Source organism: Euprymna scolopes, chromosome 14, assembly GCF_053919585.1.
Source record: "Euprymna scolopes isolate OS-2025 chromosome 14, ASM5391958v1, whole genome shotgun sequence".
NCBI classification, from domain to species: Eukaryota; Metazoa; Mollusca; class Cephalopoda; order Sepiida; family Sepiolidae; genus Euprymna; species Euprymna scolopes.
In genome coordinates, this window is record NC_136495.1 from 31,507,030 (window position 1) to 31,531,411 (window position 24,382).

General features: G+C 35.2%; 1 protein-coding gene across 1 annotated transcript in view; it reads right to left on the bottom strand.

The window, feature by feature from the left end:
* Positions 1–24,382, bottom strand: part of LOC145292928 (choline/ethanolaminephosphotransferase 1-like) — an 87,328-nt gene that overhangs the window by 25,536 nt on the left and 37,410 nt on the right. The window contains exon 2 of the mRNA XM_080139096.1: positions 4,456–4,603. Within this exon, the coding sequence (XP_079995222.1) occupies positions 4,456–4,603 (148 nt within the window). The remainder of the gene's footprint in view (positions 1–4,455; positions 4,604–24,382) is intronic.

Consider the following 24,382-nt stretch of genomic DNA (forward strand, 5'->3'; position numbering starts at 1 on the left):
ATCCCCACTTGCCAAATTTTCATGAAAAACACTTGTCTAGCTGAAACTACTATCCATAATTTTCCCCACTCTTTATCTGTGCCTAAACCTAAAACGTGGATTCCATTAGCAAAGCCTCTTTCTTTGAACTACATGCCTGTGGAACTCTTCCATTTCCCTGCTTTCCAGTTGACTACAATATGGTCATCTTCAAGTCCAATGTAAACAATTTCTTGATGAGCCGTCCCCTTAAGTAATCCAATTTATCAAATTTCCACTACTAACGGTTATGATATTGTCCCATTGACTAATATATACTCATTAATCCTTATCCTTGAGTAGCCTATGGACCTTGATAAGTGGTGACTCCTTTGTATAAACCTACCCCCATACAACACATCTTCAAATCTCACTGGCCAAATATTACTTCCATACATCACTATATACAGACTCTTCCATTAGTCAACAGTGGTAATTCTCTGTTAATTAGTAATGGCAAAACTTCTCTATTTACTCCTAACTATAGTATCTCAATACACTTAGATGGTTGAATGGCAGAAAGGGTTGTGAATTTTATTAATAATATTCAATGTGTGACATTGAGGGGGAGGGGTTCACTAATTCCTTGGTTACGCTATTTATTTTTATATTAAACAGAATCACAAATAATATACTACTCAGTGCGACACATTTCCTTGAGTTCTCATATTTAAAATTCTCGATTAGATAAGAAACCTTTGATAAAATATGGCAATCTACCCTTTAGACGCAGGTCATTTAAGTCCTTCAGCACTCCATACTTACATGCTGCATAATAAACTTTTGTTTTTTTTTTTGCTCAGATCAAAATATACTGCCGTAAAACATTCATTCCTAATGAATGTTTCCTTAATATTTAGTTTGGAAGAATACAAAGTGGTATATTGCAACTATTTTATTACAGAATCTTGCAGCTGGGAAATAAGTTATTGAATTACAAACATATCTCTAATATTCACTATTCTATTGTTTTGCATAAACAACTTGTTAAAAGAGAGGAGTCCATTTTCTGGATCCAAAGTTTTTTTTTTCTTGATTTGGAAATTGATATGACTACATTCATCAAGAATAGAATGTGCTCTGATGAACACGTTGCACTTGTGCCCCCTCGACGTATATATATCCTGACAAACCTACTTACCAACAAAATCTCAATCCTTCACTGTTAAGGTCCCTAAATGCCAGGAAGCTTTCTATTCTAATAGTTTCTTCCCTCAAACAGCTAGACTTTGGAATTTCCTTTCTGCTACCTGCTTCCCTGGCTGTACTGATGTGCATAATTTTAAATATAATGTAAACCAGCATCTTGTTAATCTTTCCTAGGCATGGTCCCAAATAGTGGCGATATACCTTGTTAGGGGTGAACATGTTAAAAAAAAGAATGGATAAAAATAAGAACTTGCTCACATTGGACTTGAAGACTACCATATTGTAGTCAGCTGGAAAGCAGAGAAACAGAAGAGTTCCACAGGCGTGCAGTTCTAAGAAAGAAGCTTTGTCCATGGAATCTACGTTTCAGTTTAGACATGGATAAAAAGTGAAGGAAATTATTGATAGTGGTTTCAGATAGACAAGTGTTTATGAAAGTTAGGCAAGGGGGAACTATAGATTGAAGTTCAGACGAGCACTTGCCATGAAAATAACGATAAAGCAGAGACAGGCTCGCAACGTCTCTTCTGTAGGAAAGAGGTTGCAGGGAAGAGGGCATAACCACTAGGCTACAAAATCTATTTCGAACTCTTTCAAGGCAGGATAAGCTGCTTCTGGCAGCTCCTGCCCAGATGTGGCAACAGTACTCCATCCTTAGACATACTTGGCTCTCATACAGGTAGAGAATTGCATCAGCAGTGACATATCTACCAGAGCGGTAGAATGATCCCACCATTTTTCCAGCAACCTTGGCAACAGATTTGATGTATGTGTTAATTTTAAATCAGGAGTAAAGGTCAGACCCAGAAGCTTATCAAAACATGGGAGCCTCCCAAAGACAAAAGCCATTCATTTTAATTGATGCTAGATGGGGGATCTCACTTCTAGAATGGTGTCAGCAACCTGGGAATCCATCTGGCAGATACCTTATGCATATCGTCAGGAAGGATAGTTTTCAAAGATCCTGTACAAATCTTGACCTCTAGGACTATTTGGTAAACAGTCACACATCCAGCTTCCAAAATGGTAGCCTTAACTTGACTGACAGAGGTGTCAACAATGGCAGAATGGAGATGACCATGTCTAGGAGACATTTCCACAGATTTCCAGCTATGTTTGAATTCACAATTCCAGTGGTTTTGGGGCATCATTATCATGCTCATCTTTCATTTTATTAAAAGTTTCCTTTAAATACAAAAACCAGATCACTGCATGACACTTAAGAGGCTCCATTTCAAATCTGACTCGGTTCAACACCTGTAAATCAGAAACTATTAGTTCAAAGCTGTTAATTGCTACATAACCCATAGAGATATAAATTATTATACATGCAAGATTTCAGCTAGATCAGACAACTGGAAATGGGCAAAGAGGCATTACTTATTGAATGTCTCTCATATCTCACCTATAGCAAGCATAATACATATTTGCAATGGCTTCCGTCCTGCCCTATTGATACTCCTGTGGAAGTGGTGTCTAGTATCAAACAATTGTATAGTTGATGGTTCTTGATTTTGTTAATGCTTGAGGGCAGTTTCTTGCAATAGAATTATAATCAATTTATTCATGTTTGCCTCAAAAGTTCCTAAGCACCCTTTATTATTTGGGGGGCAGTTGATTCAAAATCAAAATTACAGATTTTTAAATAAGAGATGACATTATGAACTCATATGTGCACGTAATTGTCCAAATTCAATGCTTATTTTCAACATTGACCATACTGTCAATAAGTGGTTCCTGCCAAACAAAATCGCAACTAGAATTTGAAAAAAGTAACAATATTTGGAAAGATTCAAAATGACACTTGGTTTCTGTAATAAATGACCTGCAATTAAAACTCTTAATTCAACAGAATCAAAATATCTTATAAACAAGGTTCATAGCCTGCTAGCCAGTTGGCTCAAACATACGATTTTCCTTTTTTTTTTTCCTCATATGTGAAAGATGGCGGCATTAGAAGGATTCCACACACATGGGTCGAATTCAATGGCTTTTCTTTGGTGTAGGTGCCTATAAACACGGCAATAACTAAGTGTTCTGGGGTTCTTATGTTTCTGTGAACTTGAAATATCGCCACTTTTCATCAACTTTTTTTTTTTTTTTTTTACTAAATTCTTTTCCATCAAAAAAAAAAAAAAAAAAAAAAAAAAAAAATCAACTATTTTCTGAGAAATATATTTTTGTCTTTGATGAGTTGTTTCGTGTAATTATTCAACAAAACACATAAGACATACTTCGTAAAAAATATGAATAAAATATTAGAAGCGAGAATTAAGTACATTCTCTGGTTTGGGAATGTTGACTAACGATATATTATATACTCTGGAAGTTAAAATTCATTTTTATTGAGCTTAATTGTGATAATTTGAAAATCTTATACAATATATACACCTTAAAAGTATATTTCTTTATAATCGTTACACACATACATGCTAGGAATGCACTGATAAGCAAACTGGTCGATTACCAGGTTTTCTAATGGAGAGTTATCACCAAATTTTGTTATGAATGATACTAATATTAATTTATTTATATTGTAAACGAACACAAGTTAACTCCTTTTGCTTGCCAGTGAAAATTTACTGAAAGGACATGCATCATATACAGCACTCATTCAAATAACAGGCATGGCGTGCTACTAACATGTAGCTTTTTGCAACTGAACTGAATTTGAGGTAAATAGAGATAAGCTTATGAAAATTTCTCTTTTCATCAAATTGACATTATTTTATATTTTAAATCACTTAATTACTCTATCTTTCAGTTTTCATGTTTTACGAATTGTATGGCAAATTGTGACGATGTGTCGACTGAAAATAAAGCATTCTTCAGTCATACTCTTGTTCCTCATTTTTAGACCTGTGTTACCATTACATATATTTTATGGTTTAGATAATGCATAGTTTTATTGAGATAAATTACTAAATAGATATCACACATAAGTAATTTAAATATGTAAAAAATTAAATATTAACAACCATCATGGCAATCAGTTTCTGTTTAAAGTATTTTGATGGCAATCCCAAGAATAAGAATACAGTCTGCAAATTATGTCAAGTCATCATATCAAGGGGTGTCAAATCAGCAAAAACTTTTACAATGACTGATATGTTAAATCTTCTTAGAAAAGTTCATCCAGAAGAAGCAAAAGTCGCAGATAATAAAAAATTAAAAAAAAAATGAATATTCAGGAACAGACATTTTGAATGTTTACACTATTGTCTTTAAGATTAAAAAAAAAAAAAAAATTAATTCCATAGGTCTAAGAATATAATTGTAAGTACTCACCAGTGGAGAGAGAATCACAACCATGGTCCAAGAGTTCCCCTAAGGGAGTACTGGTTGATGTTCGGCGAGCTTGTTTACCATCAATGGCATCTAGCGATTGGTAAATGAATATACCAAGAGCATTAATAAGGTATACCCAAGATGGCACCTGCAAGTAAAGTAAAAAGAATCATGGGAAAATCAGGTAACATTGAAAGATTTAGTTTCTCCTGCATTTAAAACGATACATGAGAAAAATCTGAAAAAAAAAAATAATAGAAATTTAGTTTTATATTTAACTAGCAGGGCTATTTTTATTTTTAAGTTTTATTTTTTAGTCATAAATAAAAGTAGAGGAATTCATATTCTCAATCAGAAGTCTTAAAATTTTTACTCAAATCATCCAACACTAATAGCACTTAAAATGTTTATATTTTACTAGCGGGGGTGCCCGGCGTTGCCCAGGTGTTTAGATGGTGTTGTAAGGAACCACAGAGGAAGGAGTAATAAAAACAAGAGTAGCGAGAATGCCCGTTGCCTGGATGTGTATAGGTGGTGTAGTAAGAAACTGGAGGGGGGGTAGTAGGGAGGGGATCAAAACAACAGTAGGCAGAGGTGTTAAAAAAAAAAAAAAAAAAAAAAAAAAAGTGGTAGTAGGCAGGAAGGCTTGGACCTGTAACATGGAGAAAAAAAAAAAAAAAAAAAAAAAAACATGTGACGCCTTAGATGTCTCCTCCACCTGACCGGAAGTTCCGAACGTTGAAATTAAGCATAGTCAATCCAACCGATACGATGACTTGCGAAAATGAGGATGCAAAAACCGACCCCTCCTAGAAGAAAACTGGCCAGTTGAGGGTGAAGGAATTAATGTTTTTCTGGCCAATTTTTCGATATTTGTCATCCAAGACAGAGCTTCAAAATGATACCGATCTCGTCAGGATCCGCTTTGTCTGTCAAAAGGTTTTGGTAGACATACATACATACATACATTCATTCAAATCAACGATTGAGATTTATATTATAGAAATATTCGCTGGTAAAAAAAAAAGTCTAGTATATCTATTTAATAACATCAATATATTCTATTTGCCCTCGTTGGTAGATCGGTTACTATACTTAGGAATAAAGCTTTCAAGTTTGAACCTCACTCAGAGAATTACTTTGTTAAAATGCATGTTTAAATTAATCTGTAAATAATCTTAATCCATAAAAAAAGCAAGAATATTTTTTTAATAATGATCATGAAAAAAAAAAAAAAAAAAAAAAAGTGGAGAAATGGATGGATCATGCTATTGCTCCAGAAAGTATCAGAGATTATAACCGTCCCTTGAAGTAAAACTAATTGCATATCTCTTGCACTTTGTTCACAGGGTATATGTCAGGTAATTTAAAAAAAGAAATTTTTTTTTTTTAAGAGATAGATATATCCTAAAATGGAGTAGTGTTGCCATATCTGAAGGCATTGTTCAGAGCATTTTTCCTTGTCTTGGCAAAGTACAAAACAGACTTCAAAATCTAGTGGCAGATGTCCTCTCCTTTGCAGTTACTTTCTCACAGAAGAAATATTGCTGGCCTTTCTCTACTATCATCATTTCTATCTATGATAAGTGTTCAACTGAGCAACTATGGTCCTCCTCCTCCGCAAAACATTCACAGCAGAAACTCATTTAGCTAAATAGACTGTAAATAATTTTTTTCTTATGTGTACCTACAGCTAAATGGAACATCCGTGAGCAAAGTTTCCTTCCAAGAAGGACCAGTCGGCAGAATGCAATACCATGGTGCTGCTTTCCAACAGACTACAAAATGGTTTTGAAATGCAATAAATTCCCATTGAGCCATCCTCTTAGATAATCAAATCCTACCAAGTTTTAACCATTATCTCCAATCCTCACGGTGTTTGTCTCGCAATCCATATGATCAATTCATTAATTCTTAACCTTGAGTGGCCTTCATGCCTAGATGAGCAACAACTAATTAATAAAAGAAAAGTTGGAGTCTGATGAATAGAAATTCAGTTCATATATAGAACAAAGAACAGTCATAAAAAAAAAGAATTTCAAGTTTAATTATAGGTTTGAAACAATGGGTTCCACAAACAAAAACAATAATTGACCTTTACACTAAAAAAGAAAAAATATATTTAAAATAAATAAAAAATACATGAACTTATTCTTTGCAGATGTCTTTGTTTATTTCGCTGTATAAGCATTTATGGAAATCGGAGTTACAGAATGTCATACTCTTATATATAAAATTAGCTACGTTTATATATTTATATGTACAGAAATCACACCTAAACTAATTCATCAATTATAAAATTTGAACCCAGCTGTTAGGCATAAGGAGTATAAATGAATTCTCTTACTGTATCTATCCATTCCATTTTTTTGGAAAGGGGAACTACTGGGTCAATCTGGCTCAAATTTATGATAAGGTGCAGCAAACTAAGTATTATGGTATCTGTTCGATGCAGTTAGAGATTAATAGGGATTAGTATTTAATGCAAAACTAACACAAATTTGACCATATTTAACCACTATAAAACACTCATTCTAAGTCAACGGGCTATAACTTTTGCCCGTTTTTAAGATACAAAAAGTCTAGTATAGTTCAATTTAGTTTTATGCAAAAGACAGGATAGATGTCACTCATAAAAATTCAATGTCCTGTCCAACGCATAGGAACTTGGAATCCTTTTTAAAAATTTGACATCAAATCTTAACTTCTTTGTGATGAGTGAAAACCTGAAACAAAATGCATAAAATAGGAATATAATATATAAAAATATATCAGCTGACCAAATGTTCTTGTTCAATACACTACGAGCATGCCACCCAGCATTGCCCGGTTGTAAAATGCACATAAATATATTTTAATTAATGCAGATTTCGCATTTATTATTATAGAGCCAATTCTGTCTTGATTATTATATTGTACCCAATTACTGATTTCAAAAGTTAAAATAAAAATGATGTAGATGCTATCAGCTAGAATAAAAACCAAAAACAGCTCTCCAGCATTATTTGTTATCACCTAAGCTAAGTTCATACACATATCAAAGCTTAAAAAATAATGTTACTCAAAGTATAAATGTGCATTTGCACAAATAATGTTTAGTCGACTTAGGCCTGCCAAGTAACTTTTTTTTTTCAGTTTTAATCCCTTAGTACCTATTTTTAATGGTTAAAAACCAAACTGAAATTGCTCCACGGGTCTAAATATATATGTATATAAGTTTGTAGACCAAAAATTCAGTAGTTTGGTATATTCCGCATACAAACAAGGTCACACACAATATATATTAGATTACAGGTCAAAGGAAAATGGACAACATAAACTTTGGCTGCCAATGGACCACTACGATCACCTTTATACAGAGACATCACTATTCAATGAATGAACTACTTATTGGTTACAGAGATGAACAGCTGTTTCTATCAACAAAGAATGACGGGCAATCTCAGGGGATCGAAAAAATCTCAGATGTTATGTTAAAAATTAACCACAAATATTTGTTTACAAATTTAAAATTGCATGTAATTCTAATATCAGACTCCAAGTCACATATGTTTATAAAAAAATATCCAATCTTGTAAAAGATACTGAGTATGCAGTGTTGGATTCTGCCTGTTCTTGAACTGTTACTGGAATACTTTGGTTTAATGTATCTTTTGGTACATTAAATGACCCGGATAAGAGGTTAGTGAAGACTTAATAGAACATTTTGTTTTGGTGATGGAGAGGAGGTAAGGCAATTAAAGCAGTTCCATTTCTATTAACTATAGGAGGCGTAAAAGGTGTCATAACATACATAGCGGCTGACATTGTCAACAATGATTTACTCTTGTTACTAAGTCATAAATCAATGAAAACTGCTGGCATGGAACTAGATTTTAAAAGTGACAGCTGCAAGATTTGAGGCAGATATATAAAATTGCAAAAGACAACTTCTGGACATTAAAGTCTTCTGTTGACAAATATGCTTTTGCAGACTTGAAAGTAACAAAACTTTGTTACATTGTGAAGATTTAAGAAAAAAAAATGCTCTAGAATGGAGAAAAGAATGAAGGCTGAGAAATTACATAAACAGTTTGCTCATGCATCAAAAGAAAATTTGGTATCATTGGTGAGAGGCAGTAGGGCTACTCATGATAAGGAGTTTCTGGCTCTTATTAATGAGGCTTGTGATTCGTGTTCAGTTTAAGGTTTAGAAGACCCCTTCTTCGTCCGGTGATGGGATTGGCTCTTGGAAACCAGTTTAATAACACATATATATATATATATATGGACTTGAAAAGAATTTAGACATAATCAATGCTGGATTTTACACCCAATTAACGCATCCACTAGGTACTCTGCTGCCAGGCCGATTAAAACCAAGTGAAGCAATTATTTGTAACATAAGTATGGCATGGTTTGCTTGAAACATTGTTAAATAAAAGGTATTTTTTGAAGGCTTACAATGCAGAAATGTACAGTCGTTATGAGCAATTAAACAAATAAATAAATGAATGATAAATAATTCAATAAGTATTTTTATATTTATTTATATATCGGAATTTTTTTTAACTGTGGATGGTACTTATTCCAAAGGTCCTTTTGGATAATAACCTATCATCAGTGGAAAAACAAATCCTCTCTCTAGGCTGTAAATTGGCTGTTTTGGTTAGATTTTAAATCCAAACGCTCAAAGATTAAATGTGGCCAGAGTAATAAAAAAAATAAAAATAAAAAAATCATTGAATTATTTATCATTTATTTATTTACTCATAACGACTGTACATTCCTGCATTGTAAGCATTCAAAAATTACCTATTTGTAACATATCTTTAATGTGGATAGCATATTATGGAGTTCCCAAACGCTTCTGGAGTGATAATGGGGGAGAATTTAATAACTATGGTTACAGAGATAAATGAAAAACCGAATATTGGAACCTGCACTACAGCCACTGAAAGTCCATTTGTTATGCTATTTTGATGCTATCTATACCAACTTGGAGGATGGTTCCTCACAGGGTGAATTTATCACCTTTGTCCATGGTACGATGAATAGACTAGCTTCTACATGCTGGTCATCAAAAAAACTTAACCAACTAACAAAGAGTCCATTGGCGTCCAAGACTCCTGCACTCAGTGAAGCTGCTGATGCAAGTATATTGATAGTTGCCATGCTGCAAGAAATTTTTAGACTTCCCAAGATGCCTAAAGTATTCTGCAAAACTTGCAAGACAAGGATTTGCTGCCAATTTTTAAGCTAAAAATGATTTTCTCTTGGACAGTTTAAATGCTTCCAAATTCCTTTCAAGTGTCGAAGAGTCATGAATTCATTATTATTTTTTAAATTATTCACAAAAGATTAAAATGGCAGAAAAAAAAACAAGATGGATTTTTGTGGCATCCACTTCATAATTGATCCAACACTTATTGTTAACTAGTTTTTGACCTAAAGTTTTTTTTGTTTGTTTTATTTGTTTCTTTGTTTGATTTGTTTATTTTATTTTTGTTTGTTTGTTTTATTTTTTGTTCTATTACCTCCTTACATGAAGTGGTCTCATGGAACGATTTCCACAAATAAAATAAAGAACTCATTCACATATTCACTATCACTTCATAATAGTGGGGGAGGGGGTATTATTTAACTTCCTATCAATAACACTAAAATGTTCTGCTTTTGCAATTATTTAAACTAATTTGCAAAACTGAGGATCAGAGTTCATCTTTATCATCTTTCATCATGAAATATTTATTAGTTTTTTTTTCTTATAAATTCATGAATGATAAAAGTATGATCCAAAGTTTAGCAACCATAATAAACAATCAAACGATCATATGTCTTTATCAGGGTAAACAGTTTACTCACAGGTTTTTACAGGTATCCAACCCTAAAAGTATTTACTTGTAACTTACAGGGTTAGCAAACGTCACCCGGGATTGCATTAATCATAAAATTCAAGAGTTAAAATCTATTTCTCTCTCTCACCATAAAACCTTTCAAATTAGGTCTTTAAGTTGATTTAGAAGGCGTTGATATTTTAGAAATTTTTTTTAAGCAAATTAGTAGATGGCTCAATAAACCCAAAGTGATAATTAGAACATCTGACGAATAAAAAAACAGGTTTATTTTATTCATGAAATGAAATTTAAAAAAAAAAAAAAAAAGAAAAAAAAAAAAAAAAGGAGTGACATATCTACAATATATAAAGTCAATTTGTGTTTATGTACTTGTTGCAGCGTTCACTCTGGATTGGTTGAACCTCCTCTATCCAACAAATTCACCGTGTTAAGTGTTGATAAATTGTGTTGAACAAAGATGGTGGCAGTAAATCAAATCGGTGAAGAATCAACGTAGTCCCGAGAGTTAAGTAATTCCTATTAACAAAGATGGCAGCGAAGAATCAAATGCAGGTACGTGATAGAGACGACGGCGAACTGATTGAATCCAAGATTCAACATTTTTTTTTTTATAGTAACTTTTAAAGCTTCTGATTGGTTGGTTATTATAACAGTGGTTATAAAAAACGATACCCCCCCCCCATCAGGAGTCAAAAAACATTTTAACACACCACATCCCATATAACCGCTGACCCGTCAGAGCAGTCCGAGGCAGTTTCCATTACGAGCGTAAGCCATTCATGGTTCCATCAGCAAAGCCTATAGAGGCAGGGACTAAGGATCATTTAAGCATCCTTTTCACCGTCCTGAGCCAGATTCTGAGTTGGCCACCACAGGGTTTCTTCCAGCCTGGTGGTGGTGCTGCTGGGTCGATGACTTCACAAATGAGGTCACCCGTGTTTCGACAAAACACATAGCCGAACCAACGAAAGCATCTGGCAAGGAGGGATTGTTGAAAGGAGCGGATCTTGCAGCATGCCCAGACAGTTATTAGAGATGAATTGTTGCCAGCAGACATGTAGGATGCAGTGCACGTAATGATGGTCAAACACATCCAGCTTCGAAGATCACTTGCACACATGGGCTAGGTTTCACAGCCATAAAGAATAGTGCGAACTGAGGTCTGATAGATCCTGATGTTTGTACTGAGCTTTATGTCTTTCTGGGACCAGAGCTGCAATCAGAGTCAACAAAAGGCAAGAAGAGCATTGCTAATGCGATTGTAGATATCTTCTTTGCCTTGGTCTGTTGCAGTGATGGAGCCAAGGTATTTAAATCAATTAACCTCTTCAAGGGTTTCCATATTGAGGACAACCGGCTATCTTTCAGCTGAAAGGAAACCATCAGTCAGAAGCTTAATCTTATTGGCGTTAATCTTCATGCCAATCATTGATGCAGAAGAGTGCATCTCGTTTATGGTTGATTGTAGGTCAGTCAAGCTTTCACCCAGAATGGTGATATCATCAGCATAATGAAGGTCTGAAAATTGGAAACAGACATATTTTTGTGGATTGTTGGTTGTTTGTTTTACAGCATATCAACCCTTTTCAGGTTATTTAATGCCAAATCCAAAGATTTTGAAAATATTTAATAGAATATATTTGTTGTTTTCAAGTCGGTTTCTATTTAACCCATAGTTGGGACCCTAACAGGTACTACCACTCCAGGTCAGAGTGAACCTGGGAGCAATGGCAATTAAAAGGTGGCTCCACACTCCCCAAAGCCCGCAAGCTGGGGCCTTACTGCTGGATATAGTGTAAGGTCATATTCAGGACCAGTTTTTGTGGGAGTTCTTTCCTCAGGCTCCAAAACGACTGAGCCTATCTTTTGCAAATTTAACAACGATAATTCATATGTCTGGCAGTGTTCTTAGATATGTTTTGTACAGAAATTCATTTGATAAGCATCGAAAAATCTGATCTTAAAAATAGTTTTTCTCTTATTAGATAAAAAAATATAATTTACATTACACTAGTCAAGGGAGATAAAATTTCGGCAAATCATTTAAAAAAATAAATAAAAATAAAATAAAAATAATATAAAATAAAATTAAAAAAAAAACAGATTTATTATAATCTAGAGATATATCTTAATTGTAGAGCATTTGAATACAGATCGAATGATTCCCTGTTCAAGCTAGGGTGTACTTCATTTTATTTTAATTTTTCTTATTAATGAGTTCAATTTACAAAAGAGGTACCATTTAAATATGCCACAAATCATTTCTTTGTTTTCATATTTTAAAACTAAACCTTAATTAGAAGTGAGTTTTCAGAACATTCATCGTCAAGCCCAAATATCAGCAGACGTGATATTGTAAACAAACACAGACGGAATTTGATGAAAGACTTTTTTTTCCGAATTAGTCCACCGGGCAAATTATTTCTCATAATATATAATAATCAATAGAGGATTGATTCTATAATAATGCATATGCAATCTGCATGAATTAAAATATGTTTAAGCATATTATACGTTGGGTAATGCTAAACTGCCACTTAGTAAATAGATTAATGCAAAGTTGTAAAAAAAACAAAAAAAAAAAACAACAATTTTAATTCATGAGTAGCTTTAATTAGTGTCCCAATTTTTATGATGCTCCTGCCCCCTAAAAAATTTTAATTTTGTTTTAAAAGCCACTCAAAATCGTCAAAAGAGAAAAAGATAAATTAAAATAATTTTTGCAATCTATTTACTACGAATAAAATTCAGTCTATGACTTGTCCAAGTTTCAACATCACCTTATATTGTCCAGATTTAATCTTTCGCTGAGGTCATCAGATCTAAAACTATTTTTAAGACTAACGTCGCATCATTTCTCTTCATACAACATACCTTCAAACTTCACTGGTCAGACTTGACTTCTATAGATCACACTGCATACACAGACTCTTCCCTTGGTCAACAGTAGTAATGCTTATTCCCATATCATTTCTCTCCAACGCATCTCATGAACACTCACTGTTCAGGTTCCATTGCCATACATCATCACACTGTGTACATATGCCTAATAGACTCTTCCTTTGGTGGACAGTAGCAATGCTCTGCTGGTTAGTAATGGAAGAACCTCCCTATTTACTCTTAACTCCAGTGCCTCATTATGCTCTAAAACAGGAGTGGACAAAGTTTTCAATGCAAAGGCCACATTAAAAAATTCAGATTTTACTGAGCCACATAATATTTTCCAATTTAATTGATATCTAAAAAAGACAAAATAAAAGGATCTCAAAGAAAACATGCAATTAATTTTCATATATTAGCATTTTAAAGTACTATAGAAATTAAACAAATGAGATATAAGCTGGTGAAAAAAAAAGCGAAAATTCAGTCATTTTTAAGAATTTCACTTGGTACTTGTACAGTTTAGTCAAGACATGAAAATATTGAAAAAGCTTATATTGCACGTATCCCTTATGGAACGAAGTTCTCCGAAAAAAAAATTTCGCTTTATTTCATCAAGTAGTTTTTTTTTGTTTTTTTTTTAGTGAAAAAGCAATTTGTTATGATACCGAGCAAAAGGTTCGATTTTTAGGAAGAGTTATCTCCCCCGTGGCGTGTTCAGCAAATTTCACAATGGCTAACTTCAACGCGCTCTCATAAGAACATGTTTTTCCGCTGTAAAAAAAAAAAAAGAAGAAAAAAAAAAAAAAAAAAAAAAAAAAAAAAACCTACTCGATCAAATTAAATGAAATTTGATTTCAGAGATCTTCAGTCCAAAACAGATACGTACAATATAACTTTTTTTGATATTTTCATTTTTTAATGTCTTGACTAAACTGTACAAGTACCTTTCACTCAAATATCAGACTGCTGCCGGTATCTACAGAGAATAGCCATTTTGTTCGTCCTGTCCTCTCAGCCATAATAAAAAGGGCAAGGAAAGAAAGAGCAAGAGAGAAGAACAATTTGCTGATTACTTACATTCCGATTTCACATTACTAAATATAAAATCCTTTTGGGCATTCAATATTCAGTACTTGGAGGGCTGCATGAATTCCTTTGGCAGGCCGCATGCGGCTCGTAGGCTGTAGTTTACCCACCTTTGCTCTCAAACTTCTGGACAACCTGCCATTCAAATATAATTTCTCCCAGAGTTCTCATCCACATCCATTATATTTCATGTGCACAAACAAGCTATCTCTTATTCCATCGAAGAGGCGCAGTCAGCATATGCTACAGCTTTAGAAGAGATTTTGATTTTTCTTAATGGTAACTGTTCCAGACAACGTATAAAACCACTTGATATAAAAAAAATTTTAAATCTATCTTCTATATATATATAAAAGCGAAAATGTGTGTGTATGTATGTTCACTTTTTGTGTATGCCTGAGAAAGGCATTTTTCCGAGAAGCGATCGGTCAACTCTAAAAGTTTTTATATCACGTCTAAATGATAATATCTACGAGTTAACAGGGTTCGATTTTTTTTTTTTTTTTTTTTTACACGGTGGTCACATACCTATCTATTTAATTTGCTCAACTTTGAAAAGATAAATATTCAACATTTTTCGATTGCCCCATGTGCATTAAGCTTTTTCATATAATAAAAGCGAAACTAATTCTGGCAGCATTTTTCCGGTCGCGATCGCCGGAAACGTCCAAAAGTAATCAGCTTTGATCAATGTGGAGTTTCTCCTTATATCACACAATTACTATTCAATTTGAACAATCCCCTTTGTATGGGGAGCTGGTTTTCCCCACAACATCTTGGAGAAACAAAAAAAAAAAGATAAATAAAAAAATCCTGCCCTGCAGTAAATAAAATACTGCCCCGCAGTCAAAGTTGACCTCATTAAGTACGGGCACCTGCCAAGTTTTAATACTTAAATAAATTCAAACGTTTCCGTTACTATTTCGTGGTGGCCCAGTGGTTAACGTTGAACATTTTTTTTCACACTTTAATTTCCAACTTCAACTCAAGGGTTTGGGTTCGATCTTTCATACTTACCTACCAAAACTTTTTTTTATTATTTTAACCCCCCCCCCCGCCCCCGACACAAACACCCGGGTGTTTTGATTTACCTAAAACCACACACACACACCTCCAAACACCCGGGAAACGCCGGGTACCTCCCCACTATTTAAAAAAAAATGTTTAATTTTTTTTTTTTTTTTTTTAAATTACGTCAAAAACAAAACCTAGCTAATAAGTGTTTGGTACATAAATTTCAAAGAAACGGCAATTCTTACCCTTTTGTCAGAAACATTGCTCATAGAATGTGAGGACTAAAGGACAAAATAAATGAAGCGGGAGTTACCTGTTAAACCCAATGACTACTTTTCTACTCTCCTCAATAGAAAAGTGGACATTTTATTAATTTCACGGGTAGAATTTAACTAGCTTGTGTGCCCGGCGTGGGCCAGTTGTTTAGGTGTGTGTTGAGGGGGGGGGGAGAAAGAAAAACGATAGTAGGCAGGCAGGTTTGAACCCCTATCGCAAAGGATTGGTTGGTTGTTTTACGGCATATCAACCCTTTTCGGGTTATTTAATGCCGAATTCAAAGATTTTGAAGAATAATTTTTTTAATAGAATATATTTGTTGTTTTCACGTCGGTTTCTATTTAACCCATAGTTGGGACCCTAACAGGTACTACCACTCCAGGTCAGAGTGGACCTGGGAGCAATGGTAATTAAAGGGTGGCTCCACACTCCCCAAAGCCCACAAGCTGAGGCCTCACCACTGGATATAGTTTAAGGTCATATCCAGGACCCCCATTGAGGGACTTTTACCCTCTGCAGGAGGGCAGTCGGCGTATTCTAATGCCCCACCGACAGGGCCCTATCGCAAAGGAGAAAAAGAACGTGAAGAAAAAAGTGATGTATCTGCCGTTACAGCTATCGCAAAACCGGAAGTGGTGAAGGTTTAAATTAAGGCTAGTCAATCGAAAAGAGGGAATGACTTTCGAAAATATCGATAAAAAAAAAAAAAAAAAGCGACCCCTCTCTGTAGAAAAGTGCCCAGTTGAGGGTGAAGAAATTAATGTTTTTAGCCAATTTTTCAATATTTGTCGTTCGAAGGTTCAAGCTTCAAAACGATACTGATCTCGTGGAAATCCATCACCTTTGTCGAAACATACAAACATCCATAGATTTAAACAGATAGGTGAGATTTATATAATAGATTTTTTATGGGTAGAATTTATTAACAATTTCACGGGTAAAATTTGACAGGAAAGAAAGTCACTGTCTATTACATTTTATTAAATTGTAAAATTGATTTTATATGAAAAGTCAGTTTTGTAATTGTTAACCATAAATTAACCATAAAATGCGGATTCGCCAATAAAAAGGAACAAAGCGAGAAAGTTCAAATCCTCAATCAGACAACGACAGCTGTGGCAACAAGAAGGTCATACAACCTAACGTGAACTAAATATGTGCAACGAAGAAATACTAAAGTCCTTATTTGACATCCTACAAAAATTTAAACTTTTCCCCGAGTATATTATGGGGCAAAATAGGGAGGAATGTGGAGAATATCAGTAATAAATAATAATACTATGTTATGAGCAGAATGAAAAATAAGTGTTCTGCATTCAATCCCGAGCAATGTCAGATCTTGTTACATTAAATGATTTAGACTATTTGCCCTATTGTTTTTTTTTTTTGTTGTTGTTGGTTTTTTTTTTTTACATAACGTTTCAGCTGATGTAACCTCCTTCATGTTCTCCAACTCTAGAATGTTTTTAGCAAACTTACACTGAATTCGAATGGAACCAGTTATTTAATCCACAAGGTTAGCATGTTCTCAGGCATAAGTTCTAAATAATTAGCAATTGTATTCTTAGTATCACCTGCACCGAGAATTGATCCGTCAACCTCCGAAGAGGGTTATTTACAACAGAATTTTACCAAGTACTTTATCCATTATATCCTGCAAGAACCCAGAAAAAGTAATGAGTAAAATTCAGTTCTAAGTTACACTCTTCTGGAGGTTGAATCGTCAGTGCAGTCGATAATACATCAAGAATTATTTAAGACTTCTACCCCCATGCCATAACAAAAAGATCTATTGACTCAATATTTCTAAACTAAATTTGGCCTTTTTTTTTTTTCTTTTTAACTACACAATTTGTATATTATAAAACAATAGATTTAATCAATGTTTTTATCCCTAAGTCTTTTTTCTTATATATTTTAATCACACATTTATGGAAAAAAAAAAAAAAAAAAAGCGGATCTAACAACAAAACCCAAAATAAATTCTAAAAGCCTCTTGGCAGAGCCACACATCTAACAGAAGTTTTGTATTGAACCGCAGTGACCAGCATTGTAGTTACTATTATCTTTCACCATATCCACTGGACAGGCCTCATCCACACATCATCCAAGCTCTTCAAGAAAATGCTCTATGGTGAGCTTGCCAATGGAAGCAGACCATCATAAGCCTGAAAATGCACTATATAGACCAGCTGAAGTGCATCCTGGCACTAACCAACATAGACCGGTTCTTATGGAAACTGTCAGGGATCAGACCCTAACACATCAAGGCATTGTGGATTTTGAGGAGGAGGAAAATGAGGCAAAAATGAAGGAGAAATGAACAGCTTCGTCCTCCCCCTGCCCTGTGATTCCATTCAAAGTCAATTCACTCAAACATTTCTAACAAAGGGGGTAAAAGTTGCTCTTTTCTGATTCAGCTGTTTTGCATTGCTCTTGCGGAGATTTGCAAGCCTTTCATAGTATTAATCATCATTCATACCCATTTATCCATCTCGTTAACACTTATCCTTAAATTGTTTTAGTCTTGATAAGTAATCGCTCGTTAGAAGCGCCCCCCCCCCAAAAAAAACCCCGCTGATTGAAAGAGAGAATCTGAGTTATCTCCCTTAGTTCACCCATTTCAACATGGCACAGATCTTCCACAATACAAGAGTTTTGGTTAAAAATTCTTTAAAATTATGCTTCTGAAACAGGTCTCAGAATTGATTTTTCTCAAGAGCCAATCCCATCCACCCCATTAAATCATTAAATGATGCAGTGAAACAGATAAAAGAAACACTCTTCGTCCGATGTTACCTGCATTGAAACGAGGGTTAACTAAATGAACTGAACACTTCACGGAAGAGTAGACACCAAGGCAATTTAATCTTAACCTATTTATATATTAATGTGTGTGTCTCATCCATTCTCTTCTAGGTTCAGCATTAGTTTCTATAGCAACAACAGTAGCAGTTAACAGCAGACATGAGGTCATCATTCTAAATTTATCTAATATACAAAAATATCCTGTTGGATCGTAATTTGTCATTGACAGTTTAAAACCTTAAAAAAAAAAAAAAAAAAAAAATTAAATCTTGCATTTAGATGCGATACTATCGACATCCCGCTTCTTCCTCAAATGTTAGGAAATAACAAAAAAGGAGGAATGGAAATAAGTTTATCAGCAGAACAATGGAGAGGAAGTTGTTCACCAAGGTACACAAAGGGAAGCTGAAATAGGATTGTTAATCAAGGTGTGTCAAGTTTTAGAAGTGGTGATGAGTTTTGTGACAATTTACGGTATTTAAGGACAGTTTACTGACCATCTTGCATTTTTAACGATTGACAACAAAACAATTGTGAATTGGATACAGTGGAAGGAAAATCATGGCGTGGATTAGATCAAGAGAAGCTGACATCCCATTGATGAATAGGACCTCGACAGAATGTAGATGTGGAGTTCAGCATGTATCGGGTCAATGGTCTATCTCTCTCAGTGCAACTGATATTTGCAGAAGATGTAGGATTTTGTGTTTTGTTTTATTTTTCATACTTGTGAATCTGTGCACATCCTCCCTTGGCATCAGCTAAAGTGAGAGATGATGACAGAGCATGATATCCTTGTGGATTAAATAAAGAGTTCTGATCAAAATTCCATGTAGATTCACGAGTCCGACAAAATACACCTGAAGAAGGTCAAAGTTTACACCGATTGAAATGTTGTGCAAATAACATTCAAGATAATAACAGTAGTCTATAGAATGAAAGTGAAACTGACAGGTGATTCCCCGCTCGACAACAAATGCTGACCCCGAGGTTGTTTCCAAGGGAGCCAGAAGAAAAGATGGAGAATATCCTGGAAACAACATTGGGGTCGGCATTTGTCGAGCGAGGGATCACCTGTTAGTTTCACTTTCATTCTATGGACTACTGTTATTATCTTGAGTGCTATTTGTACAACATTTCAGTCAGTGTAAACTTTGACCTTCTTTAGGTGTATCTTGGACTCGTGAATCCGCATAGAATTTCGAACAGCACTATTTAATCCACAAGAATAGCATGCTGTGGTTCCGTCGACCATGACCAAGTAGAAGCCATAAGTAATCTGCACTGACCCATGGTGTAAGAAATAAAGTATTTGGTAAAATTCAGTTGTAAGTGAACCTCCTCTAGAGATTGGAGGTTCAATCCTCAATATAGGCAATACTCAGAATACAATTCTGAATTACTTAAGACTTCTACTTCCTCATGGCTGACAGAATGAGAACATGCTACCTTTGTAAATAAATTTAATCTAATTTTTCAGGTGGGCAAAGGAACATGCACACATACACTTTTTTTTTTTTTTTTTACTCTTATAAGCAAGCCTCAACAACCTACCATAGTTAGCTTTCAAAACATCAGACATTCCTATTGAAGACTTGTGCTAAATGGATTAAAGGTGGATTAGTAGTTGATGGATTAGCGATTGAGAAAATCATCTGATGGCACTTTCTATATCAAATGGATTATTAGTTGTAGCTTTTTTGATTCACTTGTCAAGTAATTTTATGTCCTAATTCCTTATCTGAAGTCCTAGAAAAAAAAAAAAAAAACTGACTGGTTGGGTCACCAGTTTACCTGGGGCTAGATTGTTAGGAAAAAAATGAGTTTGCAAAGCCAGTTAAATATTAAGAAAATAAAGAATGTTTTTTATGCTCACTATTTTTCTCTTTTCATCTAAAGCTACGGAATAATTAATATTTGTAATTATTTTCACTTGTTTATAATGGATTATTACAATATTTTCATTTCCTTTTTTATTAATCTTAACTCTTAAATTGAATGGTGGGGGATGAAGTACTTGCTTGTACTTGTAGCGGCTATCATCCTGGTTGGATTGAGCCAGCTTTCTTCTGAGCACTAACTGCATCTTGAGCCATTGCAATCCAGTTTCGACCACTCTTGGCCATGTCACAAGAAATATCTAATCACTCCCGATTCCAGTGCTGGAGACCAACTACTTGTAAGCCTGGTAGTACTGCCAGATCATCTTTAATTGTTGTGGCACAGGGTTTCAGCTACATACCCTAAGAGGGGAGAGAGAGAGAACTTTGCAAATGAGCCTGCCCAAATTTCCAAAGATATCATTGAAGAGTAGATGGTAGGAGGTGTAGGCATAGTCTTCGTCGAGGAATACAAACCAGATCATGATCTCCATGGCGACATCACAGATTGCTACAAAGACCGTCCTTGTCAAAAATTTCCAGTCTGTGCAAATCCACCACTCTCATAAGCCACGTTTCACAACCATAAAGAAGGATGATTCTCGCGATCACCTGATAGATGCGTCTCAGTGTCCAAACATATTTCCTATTGGTACCACAGAGGACAGTGCTATTCACCGTCCAATCTCCACCGCTGCTTGCCCAGTCAGCAAAATAATAGAGCCAAGATAGACAAAGGAATCCACATTATTTAGGTGAATTCCATCCAGCGTATGTGGCTGCCAGGTATCCTGGTCAATCAACAAGGACATAACCTTTGTTTTGGAGGCATTGATGCACATCCCTAATCTGCAAATGACAGTCTCAACTTAGTTGAGCACAACCTACACCACCTCGCCAGTCACATTTTGCCCAATCCCCAACTGAAACCCGCCTCCCCATGATCAGTGAAATATAATCGATCACAGTTGAAAAAAGTGGGAGAGAAGACACAACCCTGTTGAACGCCAAACTTCACCTTAAACATCTCCGACTCTTCACCAAAAGCCTGTACCCAGGCCCTCAAAAATGTAGAGGGTGAAGCCAGAATAATAACCAACATGCAGAAGAGTGGGATCAAAGAGCATAATGTTATAGAGTGAAAATGACAGAGAATGTTTGTAAAAGAAAATTTATTAGTTAATTGCAGCTAATTATAACAGTTAAAATGGAAGTTATTTTTTTTTAAACATAACTATCTTAAAACTGAGAAATATTTTAGCATGTATTTTGTGATTAAAATAGTAAACAAACGACAGAACCTGCTATCTTTATTAATGTTTGAGTGAAGACGAAAGCAAGAGATAAGACAACCAATCATTCAACTTTAGGATATCAAATAATTCAAATTGTTATTTATGAATCTCCTACAAGATGTGACAAGGTCAGAAGTTGAGGATTTAAAAGCCAACTCACAAAATGCGTATGCACTGACCAGCCCCATTGGTAATTCCCAATAAGAACATAAAAATTATATTAAAAAATAAAAAATTTTAAATACTACAAATTTTTTAAATTAAAAAATAATTCTAACCTAAATATATATTGGAAAATGTAAAACGAAAAAAAATTTAATTAAAACATGAAATTAATGTAAACAAGAATATTTTTATGGAAATTTCTTTTCCAACTCGTGATATTTCAATAGGGTAGGATTAAACTAAGAAAAAACAATTACATTGGAAAGCAAATAAGAACTCCCACGGTTGGAAATGAATTTAAAAAAAAAAAATCCTAGACAATATGATAAAAAGTCAACAGTAGGTGCTTTTTTTTTTTTTTTTTTTTACAAGGTGGTCACCACTTATCAAGGCCCGGAAGCCACTCAGGGATAAGGGTTATTGTAAGTACAGTACGTTAGTGTGGATATTTAATAAAGTGTCTACTTAAGGGGGCGGTTCATCAGGAATTTGTTTACATTGGACTTGAAGACATCTAGGTTGTAGTCAGGTGGGAAGTAGGCAGACGGAACAGAGTTCCACAGGCGTGCAGTTCTAAGAAAGAAGCTTTGTTCATGGAATCTACGTTTTGATTTAGTATAGATAAAGATTGGGGAAAGGTTTTGACAGTGGATTCAGCTAGACAGTTGTTTTTCATAAAAGATTGGCTAGGGGGGTGACCAGAGATTGTAGTTCAGACGAGCACCTTCCATGGAAATAACGATAAAACAAAGATAGACTTGCAATGTCTCTTCTGTGGGAAAGAGGTCATCAGAAATGATTTTTTTTATGGAAATCGCACTAGACATGAATCCACTTGATAGAAAAGGGCTACAGAAAAAATTTGAAAACTAAAATAAAAAATTCTAAAAACTACCAAATATAAAAAAAAAAAAAAAAAAAAAAAAAAATCAACCAACGATAAGTGTTAGATGGATAAATTCCAACCTAGAAAACAGCAATTCTTCCTCCTTTGTCAAAAACAACACTAATGAAATGTGAGGGCTGAAAGGAAGCATGAAAAACGAAAACACTAATGTACCTATTTACTATGCCTCCCCACGGGACAGAGTTAGACACCAGGGTCGTTTTTTAACGTGGAGAAAAGGTACAAAAATAAAAATTGTCTCAGTCGTGAAGGATTTCTCCTCCACCGAAAGAGAACAAGAAATAGAAGTGCAGCATCTGAAGAACAGATGGTATTTATTTGCTCCCCCACCGAGCAAATTAGGCACAAGGCCGATTTTTAATGTGAGGAGTGAAGGGAGGGGAAGGGGAAAAGGGGACCAGCTCCCGAGAGGTGGGAAATTGGAGCTGGTTAAAGGTCAGGCATGTGGGGTTGCCCCCACATCTGGTCTTTGCTAGTCATAGCTAGTCCTAGCTAGTCATAGCTTGCAGTATCTGCCGGAACAGATGGTATTTATTTGCTCCCCCACCAAGCAAATTAGGCACAAGGCCGATTTTTAATGTGAGGAGTGAAGGGAGGGAGAAGGGGAAAAGGGGACCAGCTCCCGAGAGGTGGGAAATGGGAGCTGGTTAAAGGTCAGGCATGTGGGGTTGCCCCCACATCTGGTCTTTGCTAGTCATAGCTAGTCCTAGCTAGTCATAGCTTGCAGTATCTGTCGGAACAGATGGTATTTATTTGCTCCCCCACCAAGCAAATTAGGCACAAGGCCGATTTTTAATGTGAGGAGTGAAGGGAGGGAGAAGGGGAAAAGGGGACCAGCTCCCGAGAGGTGGGAAATGGGAGCTGGTTAAAGGTCAGGCATGTGGGGTTGCCCCCACATCTGGTCTTTGCTAGTCATAGCTAGTTATAGTTTGCAGTATCTGCCGGAACAGATGGTATTTATTTGCTCCCCCACCGAGCAAATTAGGCACAAGGCCGATTTTTAATGTGAGGGGTGAAGGGGAAATGGGGACCAACTCCCCGGGGAGTAGGGGAGCTGGATAGTGACAATTGGTATGAAGGGTTGCCCCTACATTGACCAAGGTCTTATATGTGGGGTTGCCCCCACATATGGTCTTTGCTTGTAGTATCTGCCGGAACAGATACTACACTTTGATCTTGTTTATATATTTTATTGAGAAAGAAAAAATTGAACATAAAAAACGTACAAAAAATTCAATTCAACAAAATTAGGCACAAGGCCCTACAAGAAATTGGGAGGGGGAGGGTACAGGGTCTTTTTGACTATGTAACAGATGAGACTTTGAAGTCTTACTCTTGACTGGCAACATTTACCAAAATACCTCAATCACTCTGTGGATCCTAATCTAACTAATAACCCCAGCGTTCAATGTAAAATTTAACTATGTACAATTTGTATATTCATTTCTGTATGTTGTGTGTGCATTTTTTTTTTTTTTTTGTGTGTGTGTGTGTGTGTGTGTGTATGTGTGAGAAAATAAAGTTCGATTTCATTAGAAAGAGTTCTTGAATTAATTGGCATAAAATGTTCGTGGAGTGGGAAAAAACTAATGAAAATGTTCATTTCAAAAATAAGGAAAATCTACTAATGTGTTGTTAGTAAGACCCCCCTGTACTATTCTATGTGGCTAGATCCCCCACTGTTTTCCGGGGAACCGAAAACAAGCAGAGCATCCCTAATGGGGTTTGGGGAAGTCGCCTTAATGGAGGTGGGAGAAAATAAAGCAACGGATGGAG